The sequence below is a fragment of the Pantherophis guttatus genome, chromosome 1 (genome assembly GCF_059756535.1).
Source record: "Pantherophis guttatus breed Tessera chromosome 1, ASM5975653v1, whole genome shotgun sequence".
NCBI lineage: Eukaryota > Metazoa > Chordata > Lepidosauria > Squamata > Colubridae > Pantherophis > Pantherophis guttatus.
The window spans coordinates 260,038,778-260,066,258 of NC_142063.1; the positions used below are offsets into that span (position 1 = coordinate 260,038,778).

Consider the following 27,481-nt stretch of genomic DNA (forward strand, 5'->3'; position numbering starts at 1 on the left):
TACGTGTGTGTTTTGTGTGTGTGTGTGTGTGTGAGAGAGAGAGAGAGAGGGAGAGAGAGAGACAGAGACAAAGAAAGAGAGACAGAGAAATATCTCTTAAGAATTTAGGAACATTTTAAACATTTCTGTGCAATATTTCTTTATAATAAAATGCAATATTTTATTCTATAGAAAAAGTCAATTAGTAAGAAACATTTGAGTTAAAATTGAGGCTCAGTTTGGCTGAATTTGTCCTTGAAAGAGTTTTTGAAGACTCTTTGTTCGATTAATTTTTAAGGTGAAAGTGTTTCCTGTGTTTCTGAATCCCATTACATTACTCCAATACAATATGTGATATTCATATAAAATATTACTGGCTGAGTCAAAATTATCCCAAAACACTCTTAAGTGCACCAAGTTTAAAAAATGGCGTATTTTGAAATATATAATGAGTAACAAAATGATTAAAGTCTTTCCTTGGAGCCTTTAATTTTATGATTTTTAACAAATAACTAATTATTGTGAAAGCGATTCTTGGCTATTAAAAAGATACTTCTATAAGTGACAAACATCTCTTACCATTTCCAGTTCTTTTAAGTTCCATTTCTTGCATATGAATTTTGCTTGGTGTCATTCGAATAGGAACAGGGTGAACAATAGCAGTATCCTAAAACAGAAAGGGATTTGAAAGGAAATTATTTAAACCAATTATTCTATCCTGAATAGATTGGTTGCTATATATCATTTTATGTTAAAATTTGAAACATTAAACTATGTTGACTGTTTAAAAATAAGAAATAAGATAAATTGTTCTCAGTCTTATTACTCATATCCATATCCATACCCATTTCACTTTTCTTCTTTTGTTGCTGCTTGCTTATGTGTTCCTTTTCCCTAGATATACAGTATTTCAATTTTATGTATTCTCTTAAGAAGCAATCTACACTTAACCGTTTGTTCTGATTATGTCATCTACATAAGGCTACTATCAAAAAAAGAGGCAAATCTACAAAGCAATGCTTAAATTTTCTTTAATTTCATTTACAGGATTATCAGAAAATTGGACTAATTATGTTACAGAAAGAAGTATAGCTTGACCTTTATGGCTTACTGGCTATAATTAAATATTGTGTACAAGAACACTATGTACAATGTGGTTACTATCTCTCTCTCTAAATCTCTTTTATAATGCAACAGCATTAAAATTTTGCACATATGTTATACACATATTTGGGATCTTACATAAATGAATATCAGCTCTTTTGCTGACATTGCACAAAAGCACACAACATTTCACTGGGAAAGCATGTCTATTTTCCTCAATACCAAAGCAAAGTACATTGGTAGTTACTAGTAAACAAGTGTAAAACTTCCCAAAGCAGTTTTTATGCAATATTCTGCCCATAAACTCATAACATGTTCAGAAGCACATGCATCATATAGTGTCTAATAATTTACTCAGAGAAACAGGCATCAACAAGCTAGGCAGAAATGCATCCCCACCTCCAAAGAGAAAAAAATGTTATATTTTTATTGTGCTCCTTATTAATTTTGAAGGGCTACCTATAGGAAAACCACGTTGGACAAAAGTTCAAACAAAGCAAAATAAAGGAAGCAAAAATTTGCTGCCTGTGATCTGAAGTAGCATAGCTACAATTCAATATGGTAAATTGGAGGACTACTAATAGAACAATAAATATTTCCATGTTTCAGGCAAACTTTGTTACTAAGCAGCAATATAACATGAAATAAAGGGCTAAATATGTTTTAAGACAGTGATTTTGAAATATGTTGGTTTCTATTTTTGGTTCAGGACCCCTTTACTTTCTTAAAAATAATTGAGGAACACAAAGAGCTTTGGTTTTTGTGGCTTATATCTATTATTATTTACTGTATTAGAAATTAAAATTGAGACATTTTAAAAATATTCATTTATTTCACTTTGTGAGCCCCCTGAAAAGGTCTCGGAGATCTTCAGCCGACACTGAGAATCTCTGCTTTAGGGCACTGATTCTTGCATTGTGGAGGACAGGCCTTAAGCAGGAAGCACAAATTAGTTCAAAGGAGTATTATTATTGTTGTTGTTTACACTCAGCCAAATGTTTAGATTGGATTTGGCATTTAGCTACTTATCAAGTTCTTCCCAACAACATGGGATAGGCAGATCTTGTTTGATGGTATTAAAGCTATGGTTGCTGTTCTGAGTAAAACTGCCTTTTGTAATTAAATGGGGATTTTATCATTTCAACCTGTGCTCCAATGTTTTGGGATTGCACCCACGGTACCTATTACTATTGTTACTCTGCTTTCTTTTGCCTCAGTTGTCCTACTTCTGTTTGAAGAACAGAATGTTCTCTTCTATTTGTATTTTGTGATTTTCTTCCATTCTCTCTCTTCAATTTTGTTGTCTCCAGGCACTGCAACAACAAAGAACTCTCCAGATTTCTTTGTCCTTCTTTTTAACAATGGTTAAGTCTAAGGTTTTATGTGGCAGGTGCTTGTCTGTTAAAAGTTCCAAAGCACTTTAGCTTCTTCATTTTCTTTGTTTATTTTGTGGTTCCACCAATTCTTGCTTGCAGATAAATATTTCTTGCAGAACATCCGATGCGCCATTGTTGCCACTTTGTCATGCTGCTACTTGTAGTCAATCTACCCATGTTTTCCCGAAAATAAGATCCTGTCTTATAATTTTTTGAACCCTGAAATAAGCGCTTGGCCTTATTGCCATGCGCTCAAAAGCCCGATTGGGCTTATTATCAGGGGATCTCTTATTTTGGGGGAAACGGGGTATGTGATCTCTTTGCAGCACTTAGTTATTGGTGATCCACTGCTTCACCTTCTTTGCAGAGTTTATTATTGTTATTAATTTTTATCATTCCCCATTTTTGTATGCCTTTTTTATATTAATAAGATGCAAAGTTCTGGATAGGAAGGTCAAGAACAAGCTAGTTTGCTAGTCAAGAAAGCTGCAGACATAGGGGTTATATGAAAACTTTTTATTACTGATATCTTATTTTTTTTTCTTCCCACTACTTATTCCTGCTTTGAGGAAATCACTGACAAGTAACTTGTTCTTGATCTCTTTTAATGACAATGTGGGCTTAATATTCCAATTCAGTCATTTCTAGGCATAGACTTCTATATATATTCACCTCCCTTACAAAAATCATCTCAAAGTGGGTTAAACACAAAATAAAGATATAGGATAAAAAGGTGATGGCAAAGAAAAAAAGAATAGAAACAAAATTCATCCAATATTCAAATAAAGAAGTCTTAAGTGAAATTTTAAGTCGTTTAACAAGTGCTTCAACTGTTTCTGAGGGGAAATAAAAGCTGAAACTGAACTCAGACCAGGGTGGATAAAAATCAATGATTTTTTTAAAAAATATTTTTTTGATTTAATTCAGAATTTTTTTTATTTTTATCAAGTGTATTTTAATAAAATGCTTTTGGAATAAAAGTATATCTAAAGTTAGTTTTCCATTTAAGATACATTAATAATTTAGTTTATTCAGCATGAAATGGAGTTTAGTTATTATGTAGCATGAGGTTGTATATTCTGCAATATTGGGGCTGTCGGTGAGTCAACAGTGGGTCAGAGGAGGAGCTGCTGTGGGACAGAAATGACAGTTGCTCTTTTAAAATTATGATTTAAATCAAATCCATCGTGACTCTGACAAAATGGAATACTGATTCTGAATGCATGACATTAGACTTTGACAAGTAACAGTTCTGATGGAACTACATTCTTCTTTAAAACAAGTTCACAATCTGGGGTAGTCTTGGATCACTATTCATACTGTATTAACGTATCACACCAATTGCAAGGAGGGCCTTTATCACTCTGGATCTGGTGATCCATGAACTAATAACATCAAGGCTGGACTACTGCAATGTGTGTTGGCCCTTGAGGATGATCAAAACATTGCAAATGGCTGAGTGTAGTAGCACCATTTATGAGGGGTGCCTCCTAGAGGTACCCATTATCCTACTAATAAATCAACCTCTTTATACTATTATTGTCTGAGTCTAATTCAAGGTGTGCTCATAATGGTGTATAAATATTTATATACTTATACCTAAGCTATTACAGAACTGATGACTCATACTATCTGTAACATACACTCTGGTCATCAACAGAGCATTTTTGAGGGTTCTCCCCCATATACATTTTATAACAAAAATAAATTCTGAGAAATAATATGAGGGTAAATATTGTTTTTTTGGGGATAAATTGTTATGTTTGATCTAGCTTTCTTGTGTGCAAGATCATATGACGACGTATGTGTGCCTTACAGTAGCCATGGCATCCATACATTTCCATGAACAGTGAAGGATGAGGGAAAAGGTTAAAATTATGTAATTGTGAAACATGTCTACAAAGGGTGTATTCATGTAAGAAGCTTTTGGGTGTAACAGAAAGAGAACTGGATCCAGAAAAACGAGATGGTCCTGGATGTCCAGGTTGACAGTAGCTTTTGACAAGTCACCATTTTTACTCATTTCATTTCCAATACATTTATCAGTAAAGAAAACTCAGTTAAAATGTTTTACTGTCCTTTTTAAAAAAAAAACAGTTAAATAAAAATCTCAAAATATTCAGGCAGATATTAGAAAAGAACAGACCTAATTTTATTTTTGCACTTCTAAGATATTTTGTTATTTTAGTTGCAGTGACAGACAAGACCCTTTGATGAAGTTTAAAGCAGATCAAATTATTAAATTGTTTACCATTCCCCCACTTACCATGCAAAACCAAAACAATTAATGAAAATTTGGAGTTAATAAAATTAATTTCAAAGAAGCAAGCTAAGTGATTGACTTACAGGATCAGCTGGTGCAATGTTAGAATCAAATTGGGTCAGAGTTTGTGAGCTGGAAGAGCGTTCACTAAATGTCTCCCACTGCTAAACAGACAGAGGAGAGACAACATGAGAATAGAGTCACCCCTGGAGAAGATTTAGCATAGTTCAGAGGTTGTAATGGCAGTTGTTTTTCTTGGGGGGGGGGGGAGCCAAAATATACATTTCAACAGTTTTCAGATTCTGTCTTGCAAAATCTTTTAAATCAATGTGAAATACTGTACAGATTAAACAAATCAATTTGAAAGTGAAAGTCAGCATACCGATTTGAGAAATCAAACTACAGAAAACAGAAGCTTTTAAGTCAGTGCTGCTATGGCTATCAATATGTAAGATTCCTTGTTTTTCTAGAATCTTCTGTTTTATTTCATTTAAATAAACATTAATAATAAATTTTCTTTACGTATCAGAAATAAAATATATCTTTATATTAGAAAAAAAATTAAAAGAATTACATGCAAATTGCCATTGCTATACCTGAAAACATTTCTAATAAAGTACATTTTATACATAAATTAAAGATATGTTTGATAATTGTACAATTCAAAGTATTCGATGTATTCAATTATGTTTGATAATTAAATTCAAAGTAGTCAGTGTAAAAGGAAAGACTGCAATAGCAATCATTTCAGTAAGATCCAAGACATGCCCCGTTGAAATATATAACTGCCAAGTCATTTTTTTTTTCATGCATAAACTAAGATACAGGCAAAACAGAAATAATCAGGTTTCCAAGCAATGAAGGATTTGGTCTGAGATTCAATGCTCAAGATTATTTTTTGGAAGGAAATGTTAGTATCTCTGTTAGTGGAATGGTGAGTTAATTATTAGACATATCAAACATTTAAACAAATGGACTGAATATGTTTTCCTAGCAAATCAGGAGCTGCTTATGCTGCATAGCTGGGAGAGAGCTTGGCTGATCATAAGGGGTGAACCTCAGTTGCTTTTGGATGAACAAATTAAACTTAGGTGGGAGAGTGTACAAAGGAAAGTTAGTGTGAATAATATATGTACATGTTGTTTGTCATTAGTTAGAACTCTAAAATCTAATATATCCTTATATGAATATTCTGAAGAATTTTAGAAATTAAAAAGAAATCCAGAGACAATAATGTGCCATGTAGTGGGGTTTTTAAAAAAAATTATATAGGATTAGGTGTAATGGACAGAATTCAAAGCCCCATGAGCAAGACAACCAGATAAAACTTTCGGGTTTCTTCAGTAGCAGCTTTCTAAACTTAATTTGACGTGTTGGAAAAGCAATCTGCAGTTTGCACAGAATCGGCGATTCAAGAAATTCTGTGGGAATTGTAAAATTTCCTTGCATGAATTATATATTCAGATATTATCCAATATTGTTTGTTTGTTTATAGATAGTATCTTTTGTATAATCTAAGGTATTTATGGTAAGTAGAAAGCAGTTCAGTACCTCCCCCAACTCTTCCATGTAAAATGAGGAACTTAGCAAGCAGCACACAAATTTCTACTGACAAGCAGGAAACACTGAAATGAAATTTGATATACATCAAAGGTTTCAACTGCAGCTGGTGTAATCCTCTCTAATTTCCACTGTGTTTCATGCTTCCATGATGATGCCAGCCTGTTTTTATTGCCTCACTCGTGTTATCAATCTAGTATGCAAAGACCTTATGGCATTTGACTATGGGCAATGCTGCCTTATTTTACTGAGTCTCTTCATATTCCTTTAAGTTTCAATTTGCAGCCTAATAATTTCTGACATGCATTGTATTAATGGACTCCAACTCTGCAAGACCATTTTCATGTTGATATATCTAATCCATTAAGAGTGGATTAATGTGTTCAAAGCTGGGAATAATAATAATAAAGGAAGCTTTCTAGTAAGGTTTTTAACTATAATTATTGTAACAATCTAATTATAGTGATTTTAATATTCAATTTTATTTTAACTGTACTGATTTTTACCATTATTTTTCTGTATCTCACATTATTTAATTATTGTAAGCCATCTAGAGTTTTTAGGGATCTATATAAACCGACAAATAGTAGATTTATGGTTTTATGAGCTCAAAACAAGTCCTTCTAAATATTTCAAATCTGGAACAATACAATTATGTTTTGGAGATTTTGGTCCAGCTTGCTCCAAAACACATTGGCTCTTTTGAATATTCTGGATGTACCGGGAATTATGATTGGCCTCTTTCTTGGACTCTCTGCCCCATTTCCTGCCACCAATGCTTCCAACCTAACAAGAACCTAACAAGAACTCAGGTTCCATTTATGAGCTAAATGCCAGAAGAATATGACCAAAGGTCTTACTGGAGATTGCCACCTTATGTTTTGGAGCGATAGGAATCTAGTTGCCTGTGTCAGGAAACAACCCATTCTCCCTACATCCTGTTACAATCATGTGTTTCCTTTCAAATGGCATGCTCCCAATAGGTGAGTAAGATCCCTCTTTAACTTTCAATATACTCTCCGTTTCCCTCCAGATGTATCATCTTGACAGAAATTAGCAATATCGGTCAGCAATCTTTTGAACAAGTACCTTAAGACTCTTGGATAGGGAGAGCAACATCTAACTAGCATGAACCCAAACTTCCCAGAGAGCCAGTCCAGCAAGATATCTCTATGTGATGGAATTCCAACTCTGTTATTTAAGGTTCTGCATTATGTGGCAAAGCATTCAAAGTATGTATTTCCTCGATCAACAAGAATGAAAACCCACAGGCAACACAATTCATTGCAGCCACTTCAAAATGGTGCCTGGTTCTGGGATGGCGTCATACACCCTCCGTAATACATAGGGAACCTAAGGAGTGGAATGGCGAACTCTCCTTCCTAAAGGAGAAACAGCCATTTCACCCCTCAGCCTTCCTATACAGTATGGAGCCATATGGCATAATCCTTGAAGTGGGCACCATTTCAAAGAAGCCACAATTCATTGCAAAATGATGTCCACTTCTGGAATGGTGCTGGGGCTCTGTGTAGGAACGCCTCGTGACTAAGCAGCTGCTTCTCAAAGGAGAACTACAGAAAAGATAAGACACAGAGCTGTGATGGGGCATCGGGAAGAGGATGTAGACCCAACGGGATGGGAAACAAACCCAAAGCTTGCAGGGACCCAGCAGGGTGGGATGGGAAAAAGACAGGTTGCAGTGTCCCTCTGGTCAAAAGTCTGAATTTTGTCCACATGACTGTGGAGGCACTGCAATAGTAGTAATTTTGGGCAGCAGTCTTCATTCAGTGCCATCATTTCAAATGGTTGCTGACTCTCTGTATTAGCTTAGACTGCTAAGTCATCTAATAAGCCAATGGTTGTATTGAAGATTTGTATGGTTTTTTTTTCTCTTCAAAGTTGAGCCTTTATCTTCCATTCTCTGTTGCCGCAGAATGGAGGCAGGCAACCTTTTTAAGACCAGTGAACATATTTGGAATTTTGAAATACAGAGAGCAAACTCAAATAATGACTTTTTAATGAAATAATTGGAAAAAAAAATTGTTATTAGCTTTCCATTTCTAGACCCTCAGAATGTTCTCTACTATACTTATTCTTAAATTAATTTTATATATATATATATATATATATATTCAGATGTATCAATTTTCATAGTGGTGACTGCTATTTGACACTGAAACTATTTAGTTTAAGATACTGCAGAAACTTGTAAATTGACCACTGCTTGGACTAGAAGATTCTTGTAATTTTGAATTCTAATATAAATGGCCTATGGAAGCATATATACAAACATTAATGAGAATTGTTAGTGGCAAATAATTCTTGAAAAGACAAATATTTAGCATCACACTAATATATTTTGCAATATAAGCATTGCTCAAACTATTGAAAGCTCTAAATAATTTCTGCCTTTCCAGTTTCACTCAGATACTTTCAGCTTCTAGAAGAATTTCAGAAAATTGAATTAAATTCAGAAATTTCATTTGAGACATTAAATTTCCAGGGAATAAATGATAAACTGAAGAAAGCTCCACTAAAAGCTGGGGCTAATGACTGCAGTCGAATGAAGAGCTGGTTAAACAGACTAAATCTTCGTAATTCTCCATACAGTTGCTCCTCATGAAGAGACTGCCAGACAGAAGTCTTCAATGGGTTTAGAGCTCTGGGAGATGAGGAGACAGCCAGCTTGCTCAAACTTTGTTTGGCATCTTTGAAAGACATTGAGTTTGCATACTTCTTTTCCAATCACTTTTGAAAATTATTTAATTGCTTTTCAGCTACTAGAAAATTTTGGAGAGGTTAATTTACAGCAACAGATAAGTTTCCTTCAAGTTTTAAATAGACCTTTTAAGAATTTTTTTTAATAAACAGCAAAATGGTGATTAGAATTTTGATTTTGGAATGTTATAAATAGATAAAGAGTCCAGATTTGAAATACAATTTTGAAATTAATTATAATAATTCTTTCCATGAGGAAATGCTTAATTCTTTAAAAAAAACATGATAAATGGGACTTTAAAAGTTGGACACTAGAAGGAATTAAAGATTACAATTAAAGGGGAAGAACACTTGATTTACCAATACAGAATAAAGCAAAACATTTTAAGACTGGACACACTTGACTAAAGGTTAGGGTTAGGTTAGGGTTTTGAACAGTGGACCCAGAAATTTATTTCAACAAGGTCTGGCCTGTATTTAAAAAGTGTTATGGAAGAGGAACAACTTTTACCTGACAAGATTGAAAGTGAACTTAAAAAATGATATGTGAAAAGATGATACAATAAAGCCAGTGGATATCTTAATAATTAAAAGGAACATGCAAATAGCAAACCAAGAGGGTGACCTGGATAATCTTCCTACAAAAGAGGCTTATTAAAGCTTTAAAGATTTTTGGGAGAAGTGACAGAAAAAAACAAAAGAAACCAAGTTCTAGCACACTATTTAAAGGGATTAAAGATCAGGATTGTTAAACATAAAAAGAAGGAATATAAAGTTGGTTTATTTGACCAAGGTTAAAATAGATATATTGTTATCTCTGGTAACCCTTAATAGACTTTTGCTGATCAGGACTGAATGATGCGATTCTAAAGATTTGTTTATAGACAAGAGGTGAGACATGCGAAGAAGAGGTCATTTGTATTTTAAGAGAAGAGACTGTTTATACTTATGATGAAGAGGTAAGCTCTTTATTTATTTATTTTCCTTTTTCTTTACTATATTTTTTCTCTTTTCCATTTTTATCCACCTTCCATTTTTTAGTTTATATTAGTTTTATTGTTGCAATTGTAATTTTTAATAAAATTACTATAATGAGCCTTCACCAAACAAGGATTTTTCGAATCCTACTGAAATCTAATTCTAATTCCCAGTCAATGGCCAGACTGATTTAAATGGAATTCTGATTGTACTAGATATAGGCAAGAAGACTTGCATGTGCTTTCTGGTCTAAATCAGAAGGGAAGTAGAACCTAGTCAATTTAAATAATCCCAGAAAGCTAAACAGGACTGGACAGTGAATAGCATTTGTATGGGAAACTACCAGAAACTTTCTCAGGTTTTAGGTTAGAGATTTAGATTAGGGAAATCAAAAAAGGGAAGGCAAAAAAAGTTATGGCAAATCACATCCATGCTTTTGCCAAGAAAACATAGACAGTCACTAGGAGTCCAAGTCACCTCAACAGGGACTTTACCTTTTACTGTGGTCTAACAGCAAAAAATGAACTGAATCACTCCAAAAGGAAGCTCTTTAACCTTTTCCACCTTATAGAGAGTTGAAACCACCCTCAAGAAATTAGCAAAAGACCTATGCAGGATTTAGAACAGAAATCACTGACGGACAGAATAACTTTTGTTTTAAAGACCAGGGAAAGAAAAAGACAAAAAAGTGAGCTTTTGTGTACAATCCCAATACATTCTCCAGTTATCATGACAAGGATCAAGCCTATACACAGCAACACTAAACTTAACCCCCAAATTTAGAACGCAATCCAATCTATATTGTGTTTTACATTCATTCTTAAAGTAGGAATTCTAAGAAAGTAAGGTATATTTTGCTAACCTCGCTGCTTTGATTCAGTTCAGGCCACGTTTGATTAAGTGATGGCATTGATGGTGATTTGCTTGGCGGTGCTTCTGCTGGGGAACTTGCAAAACCTACCTCAGCAGATTGATCCCCCACTTCTGAAACAGGAACCACTACAAAAGCCAAACACAACATTGTAGCAATGTCTTTAAAACTGTGTGTTAAGAGTTTCTTGCAATTTCATAATTAATGTATGGAAGCAAGCTTATAACATATCTTATTTATGAACATTTATCAACCTATTTCAGAGATTCCCCATTATGCAGAGAACTGTACTATATTTACTTTATTTTTCCAGCACGTTGTAGTACATTTAGCTCCGTTATAAATATTCTAGAACGGATTCCCCATGGGGTATTTGGAAAATCACAGGGTTTGTGGGCAGTTCTGTCATTTATCCTGCTCTCTGCTCCACTATATTAAAAAAGTCTTTCAATTTTACTGCGGATCAAAGTATCAGCGACCACATAGATTCCATTAATGACTCTAAGCCCTATGGACATTCTCAGAAAATAAAATAATAGTTAAGTAGTCCATTGTTTTATTTTGAACTATACTATGCAGTCTAGGGAAAGAGACAATAGAAACTAGTAGCAAGTGTAATTGGGCTAGAAAGTTTTGATTATTCTCTATATTGTATATGATATTTTAATTGTTCTTTTACATTTTTTTCCTGCTAATTCCCCTCATTTGTTTTGATACATGTATTGTGTAGGCTTTGTTCCTGCTGCATATTTCTTAGCATGACCAATTTACCTGCCATAAAGTAGCAATTTTGTTTTGTCAGCTCTGTGCTTAAAAGTCTTGAGCAGGCTATTTTTCTTTCAGCCTTATCAACTTGCCTTCCTGTAAAAATTGTGCTTTATGATTGGTTACATCAAAATTGGAGATATGCCCACCAGCCTGAAAATGCTGCAGAGTCTGGTAGAAAAGGGAAGTAACCAGAAAAGCTATATTGCACAAGGAGAGTTCTTTCGTGTTTTGGATTCGACCCATTTCATATAAGCATAGCAGAAATTTCAGGATGCTAAGGCAAAATAACCTAATATTTTCCTTTTTCAAAAGTTTTCCTTACAGTTTAAGTTTATACATTCCATATGTTAAGAACAAAGAATAGTTTCTTTGAACAAGAAAAAATTAGCAGCTTTCTAGTTTCGTATATTTGATGGCTACCAAACATGGGAACAATCATAGGGTGACTTTACTGGCCAGGATCTAGAAAATTATATGAGATTGCAAGAACTTTTGCAAAGATAGGGAAAGTGCAAAATTTCTGTTTTATTAATAGTCTCTTACGGAAACCTCTTCCAGAAGTTCTCCTTAAAGGATAGCCCTTGGCCACATATTATGTTATGCAGAAAAAAAGATGCTTGATTAGCTTCTTCATGGCATTAGAGCAGTGTTTCTCAACCTTGGTAGCTTGAAGATGAGTGGACTTCAACTCCCAGAATTCAGGGATTCTGAGAGTTGAAGTCCACCCATCTTCAAGCTTCCAAGGTTGAGAAACACTGCATTAGAGTATAATCTTTAGATGTGCTCATTCTAAAATATCATTAAAACACATTGCTATTTCCTGGCTGTAAAAAGGAGGTTGCTAGGTTGGGGTATCATCGTTGCTTTGTTAACAGGGTGGATAAAAATCAATTATTTTTTTAAAAAAATAAAAAAAATCAGATTTTTTTGATTTAAATTGGATTTTTTTATTTAAATCAGATTTTTTTGATTTTTATTGAATTTATTTTAATAAAAAACTTTTGGGTAAAAATCTATCGTAAGATAGTTTTCTATTTAAATACATAAATAATTTAGTTTATTCAGCATGAAATGGAGCTTAGTTATGTAGCACAAGGCTGTATATTCTGCAACACTGGGACTATCGGTGAGTCAACAGCGGGTCAAAGGAGTAGCAGAGATGACAGTTGCTCTTTAAAAATTATGATTTAAATCGAGTTGATTTAAATCAAGTCTTTTTATTAGTGATTTAAATCATGATTTAAATCATGATTTAAATCGACTCGATTTAAATCAAATCCACCGTTTGTTAATAATACAAACTATCCTCTTTATTTTTATATTTTAAATTGTTTGATTAAATTGTAACACAGGTGAAATATATTTTTCTCTCCAATAAGCAGACATGTAGCATTACAAGGATCTAAAAAACATTTTGAAGCGAGCTAAATAATAGTTTCCCACAAAACAAAAATTTGAAGGACTTTTCACAGTAAGACAAAATCTCAGGTGAATTCCGTGTTTCCTCAGCATATTAGTAACTGAACACACATATAATTTACATGATAGAGAATAAGAGACTAGCTGGAAATATAAACTTTAGTCACCTAGAATCATCAACAAATGGGCAACCTTAGAAAGCAATAGAAGCAATAACAATTAATTGAAAGTTGAATAAGAGACATTTTATCTTCTGTAATAGAATGCTTGAGTAAATGCAAGTAGAATCAACTTACATTTTTGATAAACTATTGTAGTTTACATACATAAGGACAGAAGCTTCTGTCTCAAAAAGAAAATCAGTTTTATACAGACACACAAGAGAATGAAATAAAACAATTTCAACGCACATGCAGTACAGTCTGTGTTACACATCCTTTAGCAACTAATTTGTAGGGAAAAAGAAGTACCTGCTGAGTCCTCCAAATCAATCAACTTAGGCATTAAACTTTCAGGTAGTTTTTCCGGCAAGTCATAACCATTCTTCCTAGCAACCACTAGATGGAAAGCAGCACAGAACTCATCCAGTGTTAATGCACCATCTTTATCAAAATCTGACAGCTCCCTGAAATGAAATTATTCAACTTTATTGTACTTTTTTTTGGAAAAAAAAAAACCTTTTCTGTATTTTTCCGAAGTCTTTCAAATTGAGAAAAAGTAATTTGAAGAAGTTCTTCCAAATAACCAGATATTTTTCCAAGGTAAACATTAGCCTTTCATAGTCTGGCATATTGTATTTAAAACACAATTAATTGAATCCTGAGAATCCATGAGCTCCTGGAATGCTCCTATTGGATGAAGAGTAATCAGTTAAAAAAAAAACCTGAAAAATGCACATGGGGTGCATTGCTTGGCCTCCTGCTGCAGAAGTGGCCGCAATCGATGGCAAAAACAGCTGTGCATGCTGGAAGCGCTGGCCGGAGCAGCACCCATGACGCAGCTGGTCTGTGGACAGGCTTGCCTGCTGTGACTGTCACCATTAGGTAAGGAGGATGCGAGGCATGTGGGATGCGTTGCTTGACCTCCAGCTTCTTTTGCAGCCGCAACTGGCTGCAAAAGTGGCCACGCTTGCTGGAGGCGGCGGCCTGAGTGGACCCATGAATCAGCTGTGAATGGCAGCATGAGCAGCTCAGCTGCTCAGACTGCCTCCCATGCCCACCCCGTCACTAGGGCTTATTTTTGGGGGAGGGCGTATATTTATGCCCACGCAAAAAATCAGGCTTGGCCTTATTTTTGGGACATGTCCTACTTTCGGGGAAACATGGTATTAAATTTGGACAACTATTTCTTAAAGAATGTGAAGGGAGCATCTTATCCAATGAAGCATTCAAAACACTTGCCCCTTTAGACTTGCAGTGATAGGTAGTATGGAAAGTACATCAAACTAAGCTACTATCTTTTCCCTTAAAAATAGTAGGCAAAGTGATGCCATCTAGATTACAACTCTTATCAGACATTAATGAAATTGTAGTCCCAAATATTTAGAGTGACATGAAGGCATGCATAAAAAATATCATTTGAACAATAATTCAGACTATGTCATATTTACTTCATACAGAAAACAAAAGGCAGAGGTTGTGATTAATTTGTTCTACTGATTGGAGCTAATACATGTAATCCTTGTTTAGCGGTTGCTTTGTTTATTAACTGTTCAAAGTTTTGATAGTGATGACAAAGTAATTTCAGGACCAGTTCTCGCATTTATGACCTTCACAGGTCTATAAAGCAAAGGAAAGCTGAAGTAAGATCACAAGCACAGTTGCAGTTTCACTTAGCAATCACTTTGCTTAACAATGAAATGGTCAACCCAGTTATTGTCACTAAATGAGACCACCTGTAATTTGGATATAAGTATAAAGTTTTATGTTTGTTTCCTTGGTAATTACAACAAAATTTAATATGAGATCATGTCAAGTGGAAACTTACTCAATTTTAATGGAAATATGATTAAGCTTCTAAATTACATTTATTTTTAAGACAAGAGGTTTCAATGTAAATGGTAGCATTGATTGCTAGACATTTCAGTTTTATTATCAAATAATCTGGGCTCTTAGAACAATGAGTTTAAATAATTATACTTTAACTTACCAGATGTGTGAAAGTTCAAGAATAGGAAGCTTTGATTTTGTGAAAAATTCTTTAGCTGCAGAACCTAAAAATATTAAATTTATTTATTTATTTGTAAAACGTATTGGCCCACCCATCTTACCCAGAGTAATAATGTTTGACTTTCAAACTAGAATTATAACCTTAACTGTAAATTTAGTATATGCTTTATGACACAAAAGCTAGTAAGTTTTTAAAGATACACTAGGCTGGGGGCTGGGAGCATAAGTAGTTCAAAAATGCAAATGTAGTTAATAATTACAAAACATTAAAGCTAAGAAATTCACAAAAGGGCTTACACAATATTTAATAGGCTCTCTTATAAATAAAGAATTCTCTCTATTAACAGAAGGATCTCTGATCTAGCAGAAATTAATACCAAAAGCTGCATGGAAATTTCTTTCCTCACAATCTCATTCCCTGGCTCAGTTTTCTTAAAGGTGCAGAAGAAAATGAAGTACTATTTTAGTGACATCTTTAGTTATCACATGCCAGGAATCTCTTTACTGAAATCTGAACTATCGGTATGTAGATTTTGTAAAATCAGTCTAATATTAGATAACTATACAATTATTCATTGTATCATATGTGCTTAAAAAGCTTACCTGGAATATATCCATTCAGATCAGGCTGAATAGTTTTAAACTGATTTACATAATATTGCCTTTGTTCATCTGTTATTTTCCAAGGATCATCATAACTACTCGACTGCCTACGAATTTCATTTGTTGTTGTAGCTGATGCTACAGTTCGTACTGTAGTCTGGTCCTGCAATAAAATATTTGTCTTCAGCATTTTCTAGCTATATTGACAATCTTCTGTATTTATTTGCCTCGGAGAAGGAAACAATTATAGACTTCTGACTAGTGATGAGTAGACCCATGATTTTTTCTTTCAATATTTAAAGGGTCCTTAAGACTGTGAGCTCAGCCACCTACTCTTTAGTTCTATGGTCATCCTGTCTAACTAAAACTGCCAGCCGTGGTGGCGCAGTGGTTAGAATGCAGTATTGCAGCTAATTCTCCCAATTGCCAGCAATTCGATTCTCACCGACTCAAGGCTGACTCAGCCTTCCATCCTTCTGAGGTCAGTGAAATGAGGATCCAGATTATTGGGGGCAACATGCTAACTCTGTAAACCACTTAGAGAGGGCTGTATGGCACTGTGAAGCGGTATATAAGTCTAAGTAGTATTGCTGCCTTGTGGGAGAGCTTTTGTGGCAATGAATTATTCCTTGAATAAGAGGGTCTGACCCTTTCCTAAGAAGCACTACTGGATCACATCATACTGGACAACTAATTTCCCCACTTTTTTCAGTCAGGATTCAGGGTTGGGGTAGGGGATGGCAATGGCATTGGTTATGATTTTGGATATTCTCTGGCGGCAGCAGGATGGAGGTTGTTCTCAACTAGGAGGGTTTTTGCATAGCTTTGTATTATGTACCTGTGGTGCCCATATCTGGATCGGGAGACTGTGCTCACTGATGCCCTGGTCACCTCTCAAATGGACTACTTTAACACAGTTTACATGTGATTGCCCTTGAAGAGTATCTGGAAGGTCGGGCAGGGTGCAAAATGCAAAGGCGTGGATAACGTGTTGCCTGAGAACAGTACACATTACACCTCTGCTCTATGAGTTGAACTGATTGCCAGGTTACTTCTGGATCCCATTCAAGGTGCAGCTTTTGACCTTTAAGTCCTCTATGGCATGGGGCTGGGTTTGAGGGACAAACTCCATGCAATTACATCTGTCCATTGCATCAGGAAATATGCTGCAGGTCCAATCTATGAAAGGGTTTCATCTGGCAAGAGATGGTCTTATTTGCCATGGTACCTGCCCTCTGGAACATCATCCCCAGGATGAGGTGAGATTGGTCCCATTCTTGTCATCTGTTCAGAAATCTCTTAAAGCATAACTGGCTGGGTCAGCAGGCCTGGAGATCTCAATGAAATGATTTGATGAAATGGCTGCGTTGTTTTTAACATAAATTTTCTCTGTTATTTTATTATTAATTATTGATGATGCCTTTTAATTGTAGTTTTAATATTCGGAAGTTGTAATTGCTTTCACTGTAAGCCACTTACAATCCCTCTACTCTTGAGATGGGCAGATATATGTGACAGATAAATAAATAATTTGAAATGACAACAGCCATATAAGCAACATAATGTTATGAAAAGTGTGCACAGAAGAGTTTTTTAAAAAAATTAAAAAAACAACGAAAAGCTGACAGCTGGTTTTACAAATGAGTTTTAAAATTAAGATTCCTTGACCAAGAATCTTCAGTGATAGAAGTTCAATGCCAGATTACATTCTGAGAAAGGAAGAATGAATTAGAGCTTAGTCTTAAAAGACATGTGAAGACACAGCACAAATCTTTAGCAGCAATATGAAAATGACTGACGTTATTTGGAATGGAGCAAATAAAATAATACTAATAAAATGTCACACCTGGACAGAAGCAGGATGCATGGTTAAAATAGTACTGGTTGGTGTATTATCTGCAAAACTGACCCAGTTTTCTTGATGCGGTGGAGGTGAATGGCCAGACCACACTGAATCACCGGAATTACAGGAGCCTAAAAATCAGAATGCATGTCAGTTTCAAAATCAGTATAACAGTCTATTCAAGAAATGTCTTTCTTGAAATACTTTTAAGAAGTTAGCTGAAACAGTGGTTTGGTCAGGGGCTTAGAAAAAATTAATGCATGATCCTAACAATATAGATTCAAATGAAATTTGAGTTCAACCACATACTCTTTTTAACTCTGCCTTCTTGATTTCCTAATTCACATACAGATTTCAAAATAATTCTCCCAGTAGCCTGCTAATTGTGTTGATCATTTTTACTACAAAGATTGCTTAGCGAGGCTTGGTTTTCTAATCTGTCAGTCAGACATGTTACAATTTGCAGTTTTCTAGCAGAACAAATTTGAATGTAACAAATTGGGCATCCCAAATCTGAATGTGTAACAAGAGCAGTGAATGAGCTTAAGACTTACTCCTAATAAACAAAACTTTAATACAACAATGATATGCTGTCAGAGATACTTTCTATAATAAATATCAACCAAACCATGGTTGCAATGGGTGATTCTTTCACTTTTAACTAGATAAGAGGCTTTGGAGCTTCTTTTGATGACACACTGTTGGGCGTTTCCTAGTTCAGTAGAATAAAACTAAAATTCCCTGGTTGTGTTAGCTATGAATCCCCAAATCTGAGGATTCCATTCAAAACTTATGCCAATATTTTCTATTAAACTTTTAATTTCCCACAGACAAGTAAGCTACAAAGGGCAGAAGCATTACAAATCTGGGTTTCAAGCAAAGACTAAGAAACATGTTCCCATATTCACCCAAAAGCCGTATCAGTTTGCACTAATTGTTCCACTGTGCCTGCAGTTTGTACTCTAAAATGAATTAACTAACCTGCCCCCACCCTTCTGCAAAATAGGGAGGACCATAAAAATAAGGCATCAAGCCCATACCAGTGCCTAGTTAAGCATATAACTTTTCTTTTTATGTACACCGAGAGCATATGCACCAAGACAAATTCCTTGTGTGTCCAATCACACTTGGCCAATAAAAAATTCTATTCTATTCTATTCTATTCTATTCTATTCTATTCTATTCTATTCTATTCTATTCTATTCTATTCTATTCTTCTAATCAGGCAAATTAAAAGTAGTAGATTTTATCTCCAGAGGGCACTTCATTTTTGCTTGTTTTTTTTTTTTTTTTAGGTAACAGTGGATTAAGGAAGAAAAGTCAATATTGGAAAGAAAAATAAGCATTTCTCATGTACAACTATCTATATTCTCAATACTTAATTTTACAAAAAAAAAAAAAATCATGGATGCTGACACTAGATAGATGCTTTTTAGCAAATAATGTGAACATGGGAAGTACCTCTATTAAAAAAAACCCCACAGAAAGCAGTGTACAAAACAAGGATGTAAAAACTATAATTGTGGGTTACTTGTTCCTCCTCACTGCAATAATTTTCAAGTCACTGCAATAGTGTAATGTTTAATGTGATAGAAGGAAAAATTATGAAATATATGGCCATTAACATTTAACTGATGAGTCATTGCCCCCCACGGAGAGGGTTCGCAACTTAGGCGTCCTCTTGGACTCACGGCTGTCTTTAGAAGAACACTTGACGGCTGTGGCCGGGAGGTCTTTTTATCAGGTTCGCCTGATTCGACAGTTGCGTCCCTTTCTGGATCGGGACTCGTTAAAAACGGTCACTCATGCCCTCGTCACTTCACGCCTGGACTACTGTAATGCTCTCTACATGGGGCTCCCCTTGAGGAGCACCCGGAGGCTCCAGCTGGTCCAGAATGCGGCCGCGCGGGTAGTTATGGGAGCAGCATGGCGCTCCCATGTGGCTCCCCTCCTGCGCGAGCTGCACTGGCTCCCTGTGGTCTTCCGTGTGTGCTTCAAGGTCTTAGTTACCACCTTTAGAGCGCTCCATGGCTTAGGACCGGGGTACTTACGAGACCGCCTTCTGCCACCAATAGCCTCTCACTGCCCAGTACGCTCCCATAGAGAGGGGCTTCTCAGGGTGCCGTCAGCCAAACAATGTTGACTGGTGGCCCCCAGGGGGAGAGCCTTTTCTGTGAGGGCACCCACCATCTGGAACGAGCTCCCCCCAGAGATACAGAAGATTCTGGATCTGCGCACTTTCCGCCGTGCCCTCAAAACATTCCTGTTTCAGCAGGCCGGCCTGGCCTAACTTTCCCTTTATATTGCTTTTTGATTTTATTTTAAACTGGAATGTCTTGAATTATCTAGGACCAGAATGTTTAGTATATTTTAATTGGTTTTTTATTATTAACGTTTGTATTACATGTATTTTTATCGTTCGCTGTTCACTGCCCTGAGTCCCTTAGGAATAGGGCGGTATATAAATTTAATAAATAAATAAATAAATAAACTGTAATTCATTTGAATTACATGCAATTTATTTTTTGTCCCAGATCCATACATTCTTTGAAGTACAGTCCTTGGCACACTATAATGAAAGACTAACTCTGGCTTCCCTTCATTATAAAATGTATTCCATGTGATAAAGATATATTACCTACTGTAACGGTGCAGAAGAGTAACTAATATTCTGTTAAAAATTAAAGTGCCATGATAATCAGATCGTACATACATGAATCAGCAAAGGGTAATTTGGGAAAACCAGTGTACCTGTTCTGCCCCAGCTACGGACCCCAGAGAACGCAGCACACACATAGTCCGTACAAACTTTAGTTTACTAATTTAAATCAGTCTTTTCTGAACAAAGGCTGTTAATTTAACTTCATTAACAGCCAACAAGAATCCAAAGAATAACAACTCAATTCTGAGGCACAATATTTCAGATAACTGTAATCTTACTGTGGTTGGCAGAATGCCCAGAAGCAATTTGCAGGAAAACTGATGAGAGAAACAAGACCCGAATCAAACGTTTTCTGGAATCAAGACGTGAAGGAATGTGAACGAAGTTGTTTCCTGCAAATTGCATCAGTCGTCGTCCTTCTTTAAATAGGCTAGGGGAGTGGCCAATTAGCCCCAAGACTTATTCTCGAGGAGACCTCCTCTTGAGAAGCCACTCCTGCCTTTTCGCAGCTCTGTGCGCTAGTGCATTGAGAAGAGGCTCCTCCTCTTCTTCCTCTTCACTTATGGGAGCTTCTGGAGGTTCTGAAGGCCCTGGCTGAATCCCCGCCTCTGGTACCACATCTTCTCCAGCCTCCTCATTGTCTGACTCAAGTGCCAACCGCACAGGCTGCTGGCGCAGCACCACACCAGCCTCCTTGCTGTTGGAATCAGATACTAACTGCACAGGCCACTGACGGGCCACAACAGTACTGTATTCCTAGTAAAAGCCCGTAGTACTGCTGTTGTCAGGTTCCCTTTACAATCATTCTTGTCCCTCCAATCTCCCTACAACACTCTTCTTACTATTGTGGTGACCGATTTAAAATGGATCAAGTACTGTACAAAGGCCAAGACATCATAGCACTAAAAAATAGTATAACCAGAAGTATTACTTATAGTAGTTAGTTACTACTATAACCAGAAGTGCTACACTGATTTCTTTACTGTTTCCTCTCTCATCCCTTCTCTACTCCACAGACATGAGGGAGACACAAATCTCACACACCTAGAGTGCGATGACTGATTGATTAAAGCCACACCTTTGGAATTAGCAGGAGCAGCATGGTTGCCTGATCCTGGTATATTCTCTAGGGTCAATAATAGTTCATACAGTTAATCCTGAGAGCAGCTGTCTTTCCCATCCCCACCCCCCACCCCTCCCACCCAGAAACTGGCATGGTTTCCAAACAGTGGAAAGATTATGCAGGTCCAGATAAAACAAGGGATGGGCACATGATAAAGTGGCATGACTGGTTATTGTCATTTATGAATTTTTCAGCAAAAGATTTGGCTTCCCTCAATGCACAAATAGCCAGGAAGAATATAATATTTGTGTGATATTGAACTATTCAAGCGCAAAAAAAGCTGAAGTACTAAAGAGTCAAGCATCATGTGGACACACTGTAGAGATCCTTTGAAAATAAAAAGCCACCGGACAATAAAGAGGATTGTCTCACTGATTTCTCAGAATGAGAAAGGATGGGAGTTTGCACTGGTGCAGAGAAGAAGGTAAAGATTATTATCACTAGTGTCGGCATTGCCTGAAGTGTATGTATTCAAGACATGAAGTATGGTGAAAATAACTTTTGTGCATATCACATGCAAGTCCACCCCATTATAGAGGCAGGCTACCTCAAATTACTGGAATCCCTAATTAGTTATTAAATTGTCTGAAAGGAATTTCACAAGCCCAAACAATGCAAGAAGACATTTCTTAATACCTGATTGTGCTTCATTAAACGGAGCCCAGAAAGGCCCTGGTCCAGCAACAGATCGCTCATTGTTTCCTCCACTAGGATGGCGGCTGTGTTTCCTCCATGAATGGGGAGAAGTTGGTGGAGACTGCTGTGGTGAAACGACTGGAGATGTAGACTCCTAAAAATAAAGAAAACTAATAAGTGCTGAAATGTATTTGTAAAAATCACTCTTCTTGGGTAAAAACTAGAATCCCAGAAATGGATTCCTATTTATATAATTTCTTCCCTTCCATCCCCTCTGAACCAGATTATGGGTAGTCCAAAGGTGATTTACAAGTGGTGCTTACACTTACAACAATTTCAGTGTCCTGCAGACACGTCATTGGCATTTGTTATCTTTCCAGTTGACTTCCAACAAGCAATCAATGGCATCGCCAGCAGTTAGTTGTAGTCATGCAATGCCTCACTTAACAACCATGAATGAGTCACCTAATTCAAAGGTCCTGCCATCGCTAAATGGAGTGGTCACGTGTAGTTTCCTTAATGACCACCTTATTTAGCGACAGATTTGCCAATCCCAATTACAGTCATTAAGTGAGGACTACCTTTAGGAGGGTACATGGGGAGCTTCAGGAAATGAATAATTTTACTCCCCTCACTTTATCTAGAAGAAACTGTTTCTGCTGCTGAATATATGAAGCTGGACATCACCCAAGATACCATTTTATTAGAATAGGTTAACACGTTTTGAAAGGGACTATCTTTTTGATTGCAGTACATTACATGAATAAATTAATATCTCATCACTGAACAATTAAAATACTCCACCAAATAATGACAGATGCAACTAATAAGACAACAGCAATTGTCAAAGATTCTTGTGGAATCAAATTTAGTTCTCTTAATTGAGAAACAAATGAATGAAACAAATCAAAAAATCTACAGGGAATTACATGCTGGGTGAAAAGTCATGCTGCATGAACCAATTACCACTTGAGATTTTTCTTTGCTGCTTTTCAGCAAAATCTGCTCAAAAAATTGGACAACCAGCAGATGTTAAGGGTATGGCAAAGAAGGGAGAACTGCTCTATTCTAGCTTTGTTGATGAAAACCATTCCGACAATGTCTATGGAGATTCTCAGTCATCCAGGTCATGGTTGTTCCAAAGATGCTTTTTCCAAGAGGCAACTGGACTTTCTGTTTTTCTTTGAAAACGTTTCGCTTCTCATCCAAGAAGTTTCTTCAACTTTTCTTCAAAAAGAACTGAAGAAGCTTCTTGGATGAGAAGCAAAACATCTTCAAAGAAAAACCAGAAAGTTCAGTTGCCTCTTAGGATAAAAAAACACCTTTGGGACCTTCCAACAATGGATTTTACTCTTTACATGAAACATTCACAAAGGATAGTAATTTGTACTCAAAAGTTCTGCAGACATAAAATCTTCAGAAACGTTTCTCAGTTCAAAGCTGTCTGATACTCAATAGACAGGATATCACTACAATTTTTCCAGCGTTTACTCTCTTATTTCAATTGTTCTCCCCCACACTTGTGGGGGAGAGGTGACAGAAAATACTCTTTCAAGAATATATTTTTGTTAACACAATCTCTGGATCAAGCCCAGCTTGTTTAAACACGCCTGGTTCCAAAGCATTCAGTAACAATATATTATATACTTTTAATGGAATTATATTACATGTTCTGCTGCCAGCACCATATACAGAAAACAGTTGAATGCATAATTTTAATACAAGTTATAATCTGTCATCTCTATGATACAGGTTTTCAGTTGAAGGAAGTCAGATGAAAAGTAATCAATAAAGGCTGAATATATTTAGCAATCTGTTCTAAGCAAGGTAAACAACTTGGTCAAAACAGTATTACTATGGATACATGAATTAGGGCTGTGCAAAGCCTTCCAAAGAGGTATTTTTCTGTGTGGGAACATGTAGGAAGCATCTTTCCTGAAATAATTAAGGGAGTTATTTACAAGAACTGCATGGAAGCTAATCCCAGATATTTGCACATGTATACATGGACATCCATTTTGCTTCACTTCAGCCTTTGGAATTTATTGACTCTATATACTTACTGCCAATGATTTTCACTTTTTTCCCTTGATTTTTAACCTGCTTTTTCTCCCTGATGTTGGATCAATTTTCTTTAAGTTAAGTAAAGTAAATCATAGATGGCAAATCTTTACATCCAAACTGTTCCTGAGACCAGAGATCTGGACCAACCTAATTCTATGCAGATGACTGCAGGTTTTTAATAATTCTTCCCTACAAAATATGTCTTAGACCAGGTGTGTCTAATTCGCAGCCCCATGGGCTGCATGCAGTCCTGGACAGCTAGTAATGTGGCACCACAAGATCATAAAAGTATAAAAATAATAAAGGAAGTTTGATTTGTATATACATTAACTATATTATATATTTTATATGCAGCCCAACAAAATTCCAACAAAAGGACTGTGGGGGCAATAAGCTGACTTTGTATAAAATATACAAAAGTATGAAGGCTATTGCTTAACGCATTGTAAGTTGCCCTGAGTCTCCGGAGAAGAATGGCATATAAATCAAACCAAAAAAAAAAATCGTTTTTGCTCAACGTGGCACAGGCAAGCCAAGAGGTTGGATAACCATGTCTTAGACGTTGATAAATTTGATGCCAACTAAAATGGCACTCAAGATCAACAGAGGAAAAAACTGCAACTTCTCAATACAAAGGAGATAGCACAAGGTTATTATTATTCAAATATATAGATAGCTGGAAAAATGGAATTTAAAATAGTGGTTAAATGTATTGCTTAAACAACAGAAAGTTCAGTACCTGAAATCCCCAGTACTATTGCCTGGTACCCAATTTCTTAGACAAGTCAAAGTAAATTAGAGGTAGCTAAGCTTGCAACTATTGTTCTTTTTATTTTAACACGTAACAGAACTAGACATGAAAGACACATGTACCCCTAAGTCAGCCTCTAGATTGCATTACCTGTTGATCTGTAGCTGGACGTTGCTGAACTATATCATGGCTCACAGAGCCCTTTTTAGCTTGTATTCTGCCTGGTGGAGGAGGAATTGCACCTGAATAGGAAGATGAGTTATCAGCATCTGAAGAATACAAGGATGAATGCCTTAATTCTTGCTCATTCTTTGACATCACAAATCGGGGTAGGGGGAGGTCTTTCACTGTCAAAATAAGATGACATGGATTAAGAAACTTATATTACAAAATTCTTTTGACTATTAAAATATAATTTTACTTTGAGCTGTTAAAATTCTTTGTTAAATCATATTGTATTATGATTACTTACTATGAAAGTAACTAAGATTGTGACAGTTCAGTTAAGATCCAAAGAACAATTATCTTTAGTATCAGTATTTTCAAATACAGAAACATCAATACAGGTAATCCTCGACTTACAACAGTTCCTTTAGTGACTGTTCAAAGTTACAATACTGAAAAAAATGACTTAAGACAGTTTTTCAGTTATGATCTTTCCAGTATCCTCATAGTCACGTGATCAAAATTCAGACACTTGGCAACTGGTTCATATTTATGACCGTTGCTGTGTCCCAGGGCCATGTGATCCCCTTTTATGACCTTCTGACAAGCAAAGTCAATGGGGAAGCCAGATTCATTTAAGAACCAGGTTACAAACTTATCTACTGCAGTGATTCACTTAACAACTAAGGCAAGAAAGGTGGTAAAATGGGCAAAATTAACTTAATAAATGTCTCACTTAATATCAGAAATTTGGGGCTCAAATGTGGTCGTAAATTGAGGACTACCTGTAGTTCAATCTAAATATAAAATTTAAATATTTTAATAGGGATAATTTATTTTCAAAATTTCCTGAAACTTCAAACACATCTTTTTATCATTTAATATTTTGTGTTTGTTTGCTAACAAACATCAGAAGGCATTTAATTCATAAATATAGATACAGGAGTGCTGTAACAGCAAGAACCTTCCATGAAATAAGAAAATGTAACTTTTAATACAATGTACAAACATATGTAGTTTTGAATCATTTTTGTCAATAAATAAATGAACAAGTATTATGTTTTTGAGTCATTTGTTTAATTGGGTTCTCTTGATCTAGTTTTAGGTCTTGTGGGTAGAACAGTTGATGTTTTAGGTCACATTTATGCAGAAATATTGAAAATTCAAAAGGATCCACAAACCTTTAAAAAACACTGCATCTAAACAGTAAGACATGGTATCTTAAGAAGATGTATCATTGTAACTTAACGCTGAGCTTACTTGTATCAATATTACAACTTCCCAAATCCAAATTTAAAGCATTTTAAAGTAGTCTTGACCAACTAAGCTGGTGAACCTCAGGAAGAAAATCAAAATAGTTTCAATTCAGTTTCATGGAAAAGCTTGCATCTATTAATGGAACAATTGATGCCTATTTTAACAGCAAGCTCTCAAGTTTGAAAAGTGTAGTGTTGCAGCTATCTCCAATAGCACTTTTTAAAATATTTAATCCACTGCAAATTTTTTGATATCTAACTAAGTATCACAATCTGGGCTTTTAGCTTGATAACTCCAAAAGTACCTCAAGCACTTAACAGCACAATACTTGAGTAGCCAGGTAATAGAATGCACACATTTCTCTGCTTGTGCTTTTTTCCACATGCTTCTATACTTACTGACAATGAATGCAGAAATCTTATTAGGCATTACTATTTCATTCTTTTATAGGTTCACTTATTTATTCCTATTTCCCACTACAGGAAAAATGATTAAATAAGTGCCGACTTTGAGAATAAATTAAAGTGAAAATCAGGTGAAGCTGTTTGACATTCCTTTTCATATAAAAAATAAAATTCTGCATTTTCCCTTACACTTAAAAATGCATGACAATCTTAAGGTTGAAAGGTTTACGCATATATATAGAGAGAGAGGTTTTACATACGTGTAAGAAGTCTAAAACTCGGCTTTCTTTTTTTGTTGCTCAAGAGCTGGAATTCTGTGATTGTTCCACTTTCTTGTGATAGTAAGAACACTAACACAAGTCATGCGTGAGACACAGTTTTATGAGTTCCTTATTTCATTTTTGAGGAACTAGCCCAGTAATATATCATAGTCAGACAACAGGCATATTTTTAAATTTGATTTTAATATTATTTCAAGGCTTACCAGAATTTAAACTTTCCATTCGTAGTGGAAACCCAGACTGAGCCACTGCAACAAGTTTCAAAGCAATGTAGAATTGGCTTCTTCCGAAGTATCCAAGTCTAGTTGCACCACAAAGTTCCATGATCTACAGACAGATCAATATACACAACATGAGATTGTATCTGTCTATAAAGCTTAGTATTAATATATGCATTCTATCAAAGGAATAAATAATTCCAAAATCCAAAGTTAATGATACGAGCCATTTCTCAATAGCTACATATTGTAATAAGACAATTTTGCAAT

At 35.6% G+C, this 27,481-nt stretch overlaps 1 protein-coding gene across 20 annotated transcripts in view; it reads right to left on the minus strand.

The window, feature by feature from the left end:
* REPS1 (RALBP1 associated Eps domain containing 1) overlaps positions 1–27,481 on the minus strand; it is a 45,932-nt gene that overhangs the window by 12,729 nt on the left and 5,722 nt on the right. For 4 of the 20 annotated variants that reach the window (XR_015732507.1, XR_015732506.1, XM_034418909.3 and 1 more), the window contains exons 2-11: positions 27,197–27,320; positions 25,037–25,233; positions 22,072–22,225; positions 17,654–17,781; positions 15,808–15,970; positions 15,185–15,248; positions 13,507–13,661; positions 10,841–10,977; positions 4,806–4,886; positions 559–646 (exon numbers count right to left, since the gene is read on the minus strand). Coding sequence is in view for 15 of the 20 variants with exons in the window: in XM_034418909.3 (XP_034274800.1) it covers positions 559–646; positions 4,806–4,886; positions 10,841–10,977; positions 13,507–13,661; positions 15,185–15,248; positions 15,808–15,970; positions 17,654–17,781; positions 22,072–22,225; positions 25,037–25,233; positions 27,197–27,320 (1,291 nt within the window). In the remaining 5 variants the exon portion in view is untranslated. The remainder of the gene's footprint in view (positions 1–558; positions 647–4,805; positions 4,887–10,840; positions 10,978–13,506; positions 13,662–15,184; positions 15,249–15,807; positions 15,971–17,653; positions 17,782–22,071; positions 22,226–25,036; positions 25,234–27,196; positions 27,321–27,481) is intronic. The other 16 variants (XR_015732514.1, XR_015732513.1, XM_034418913.3 and 13 more) reach the window with 7 other exon arrangements.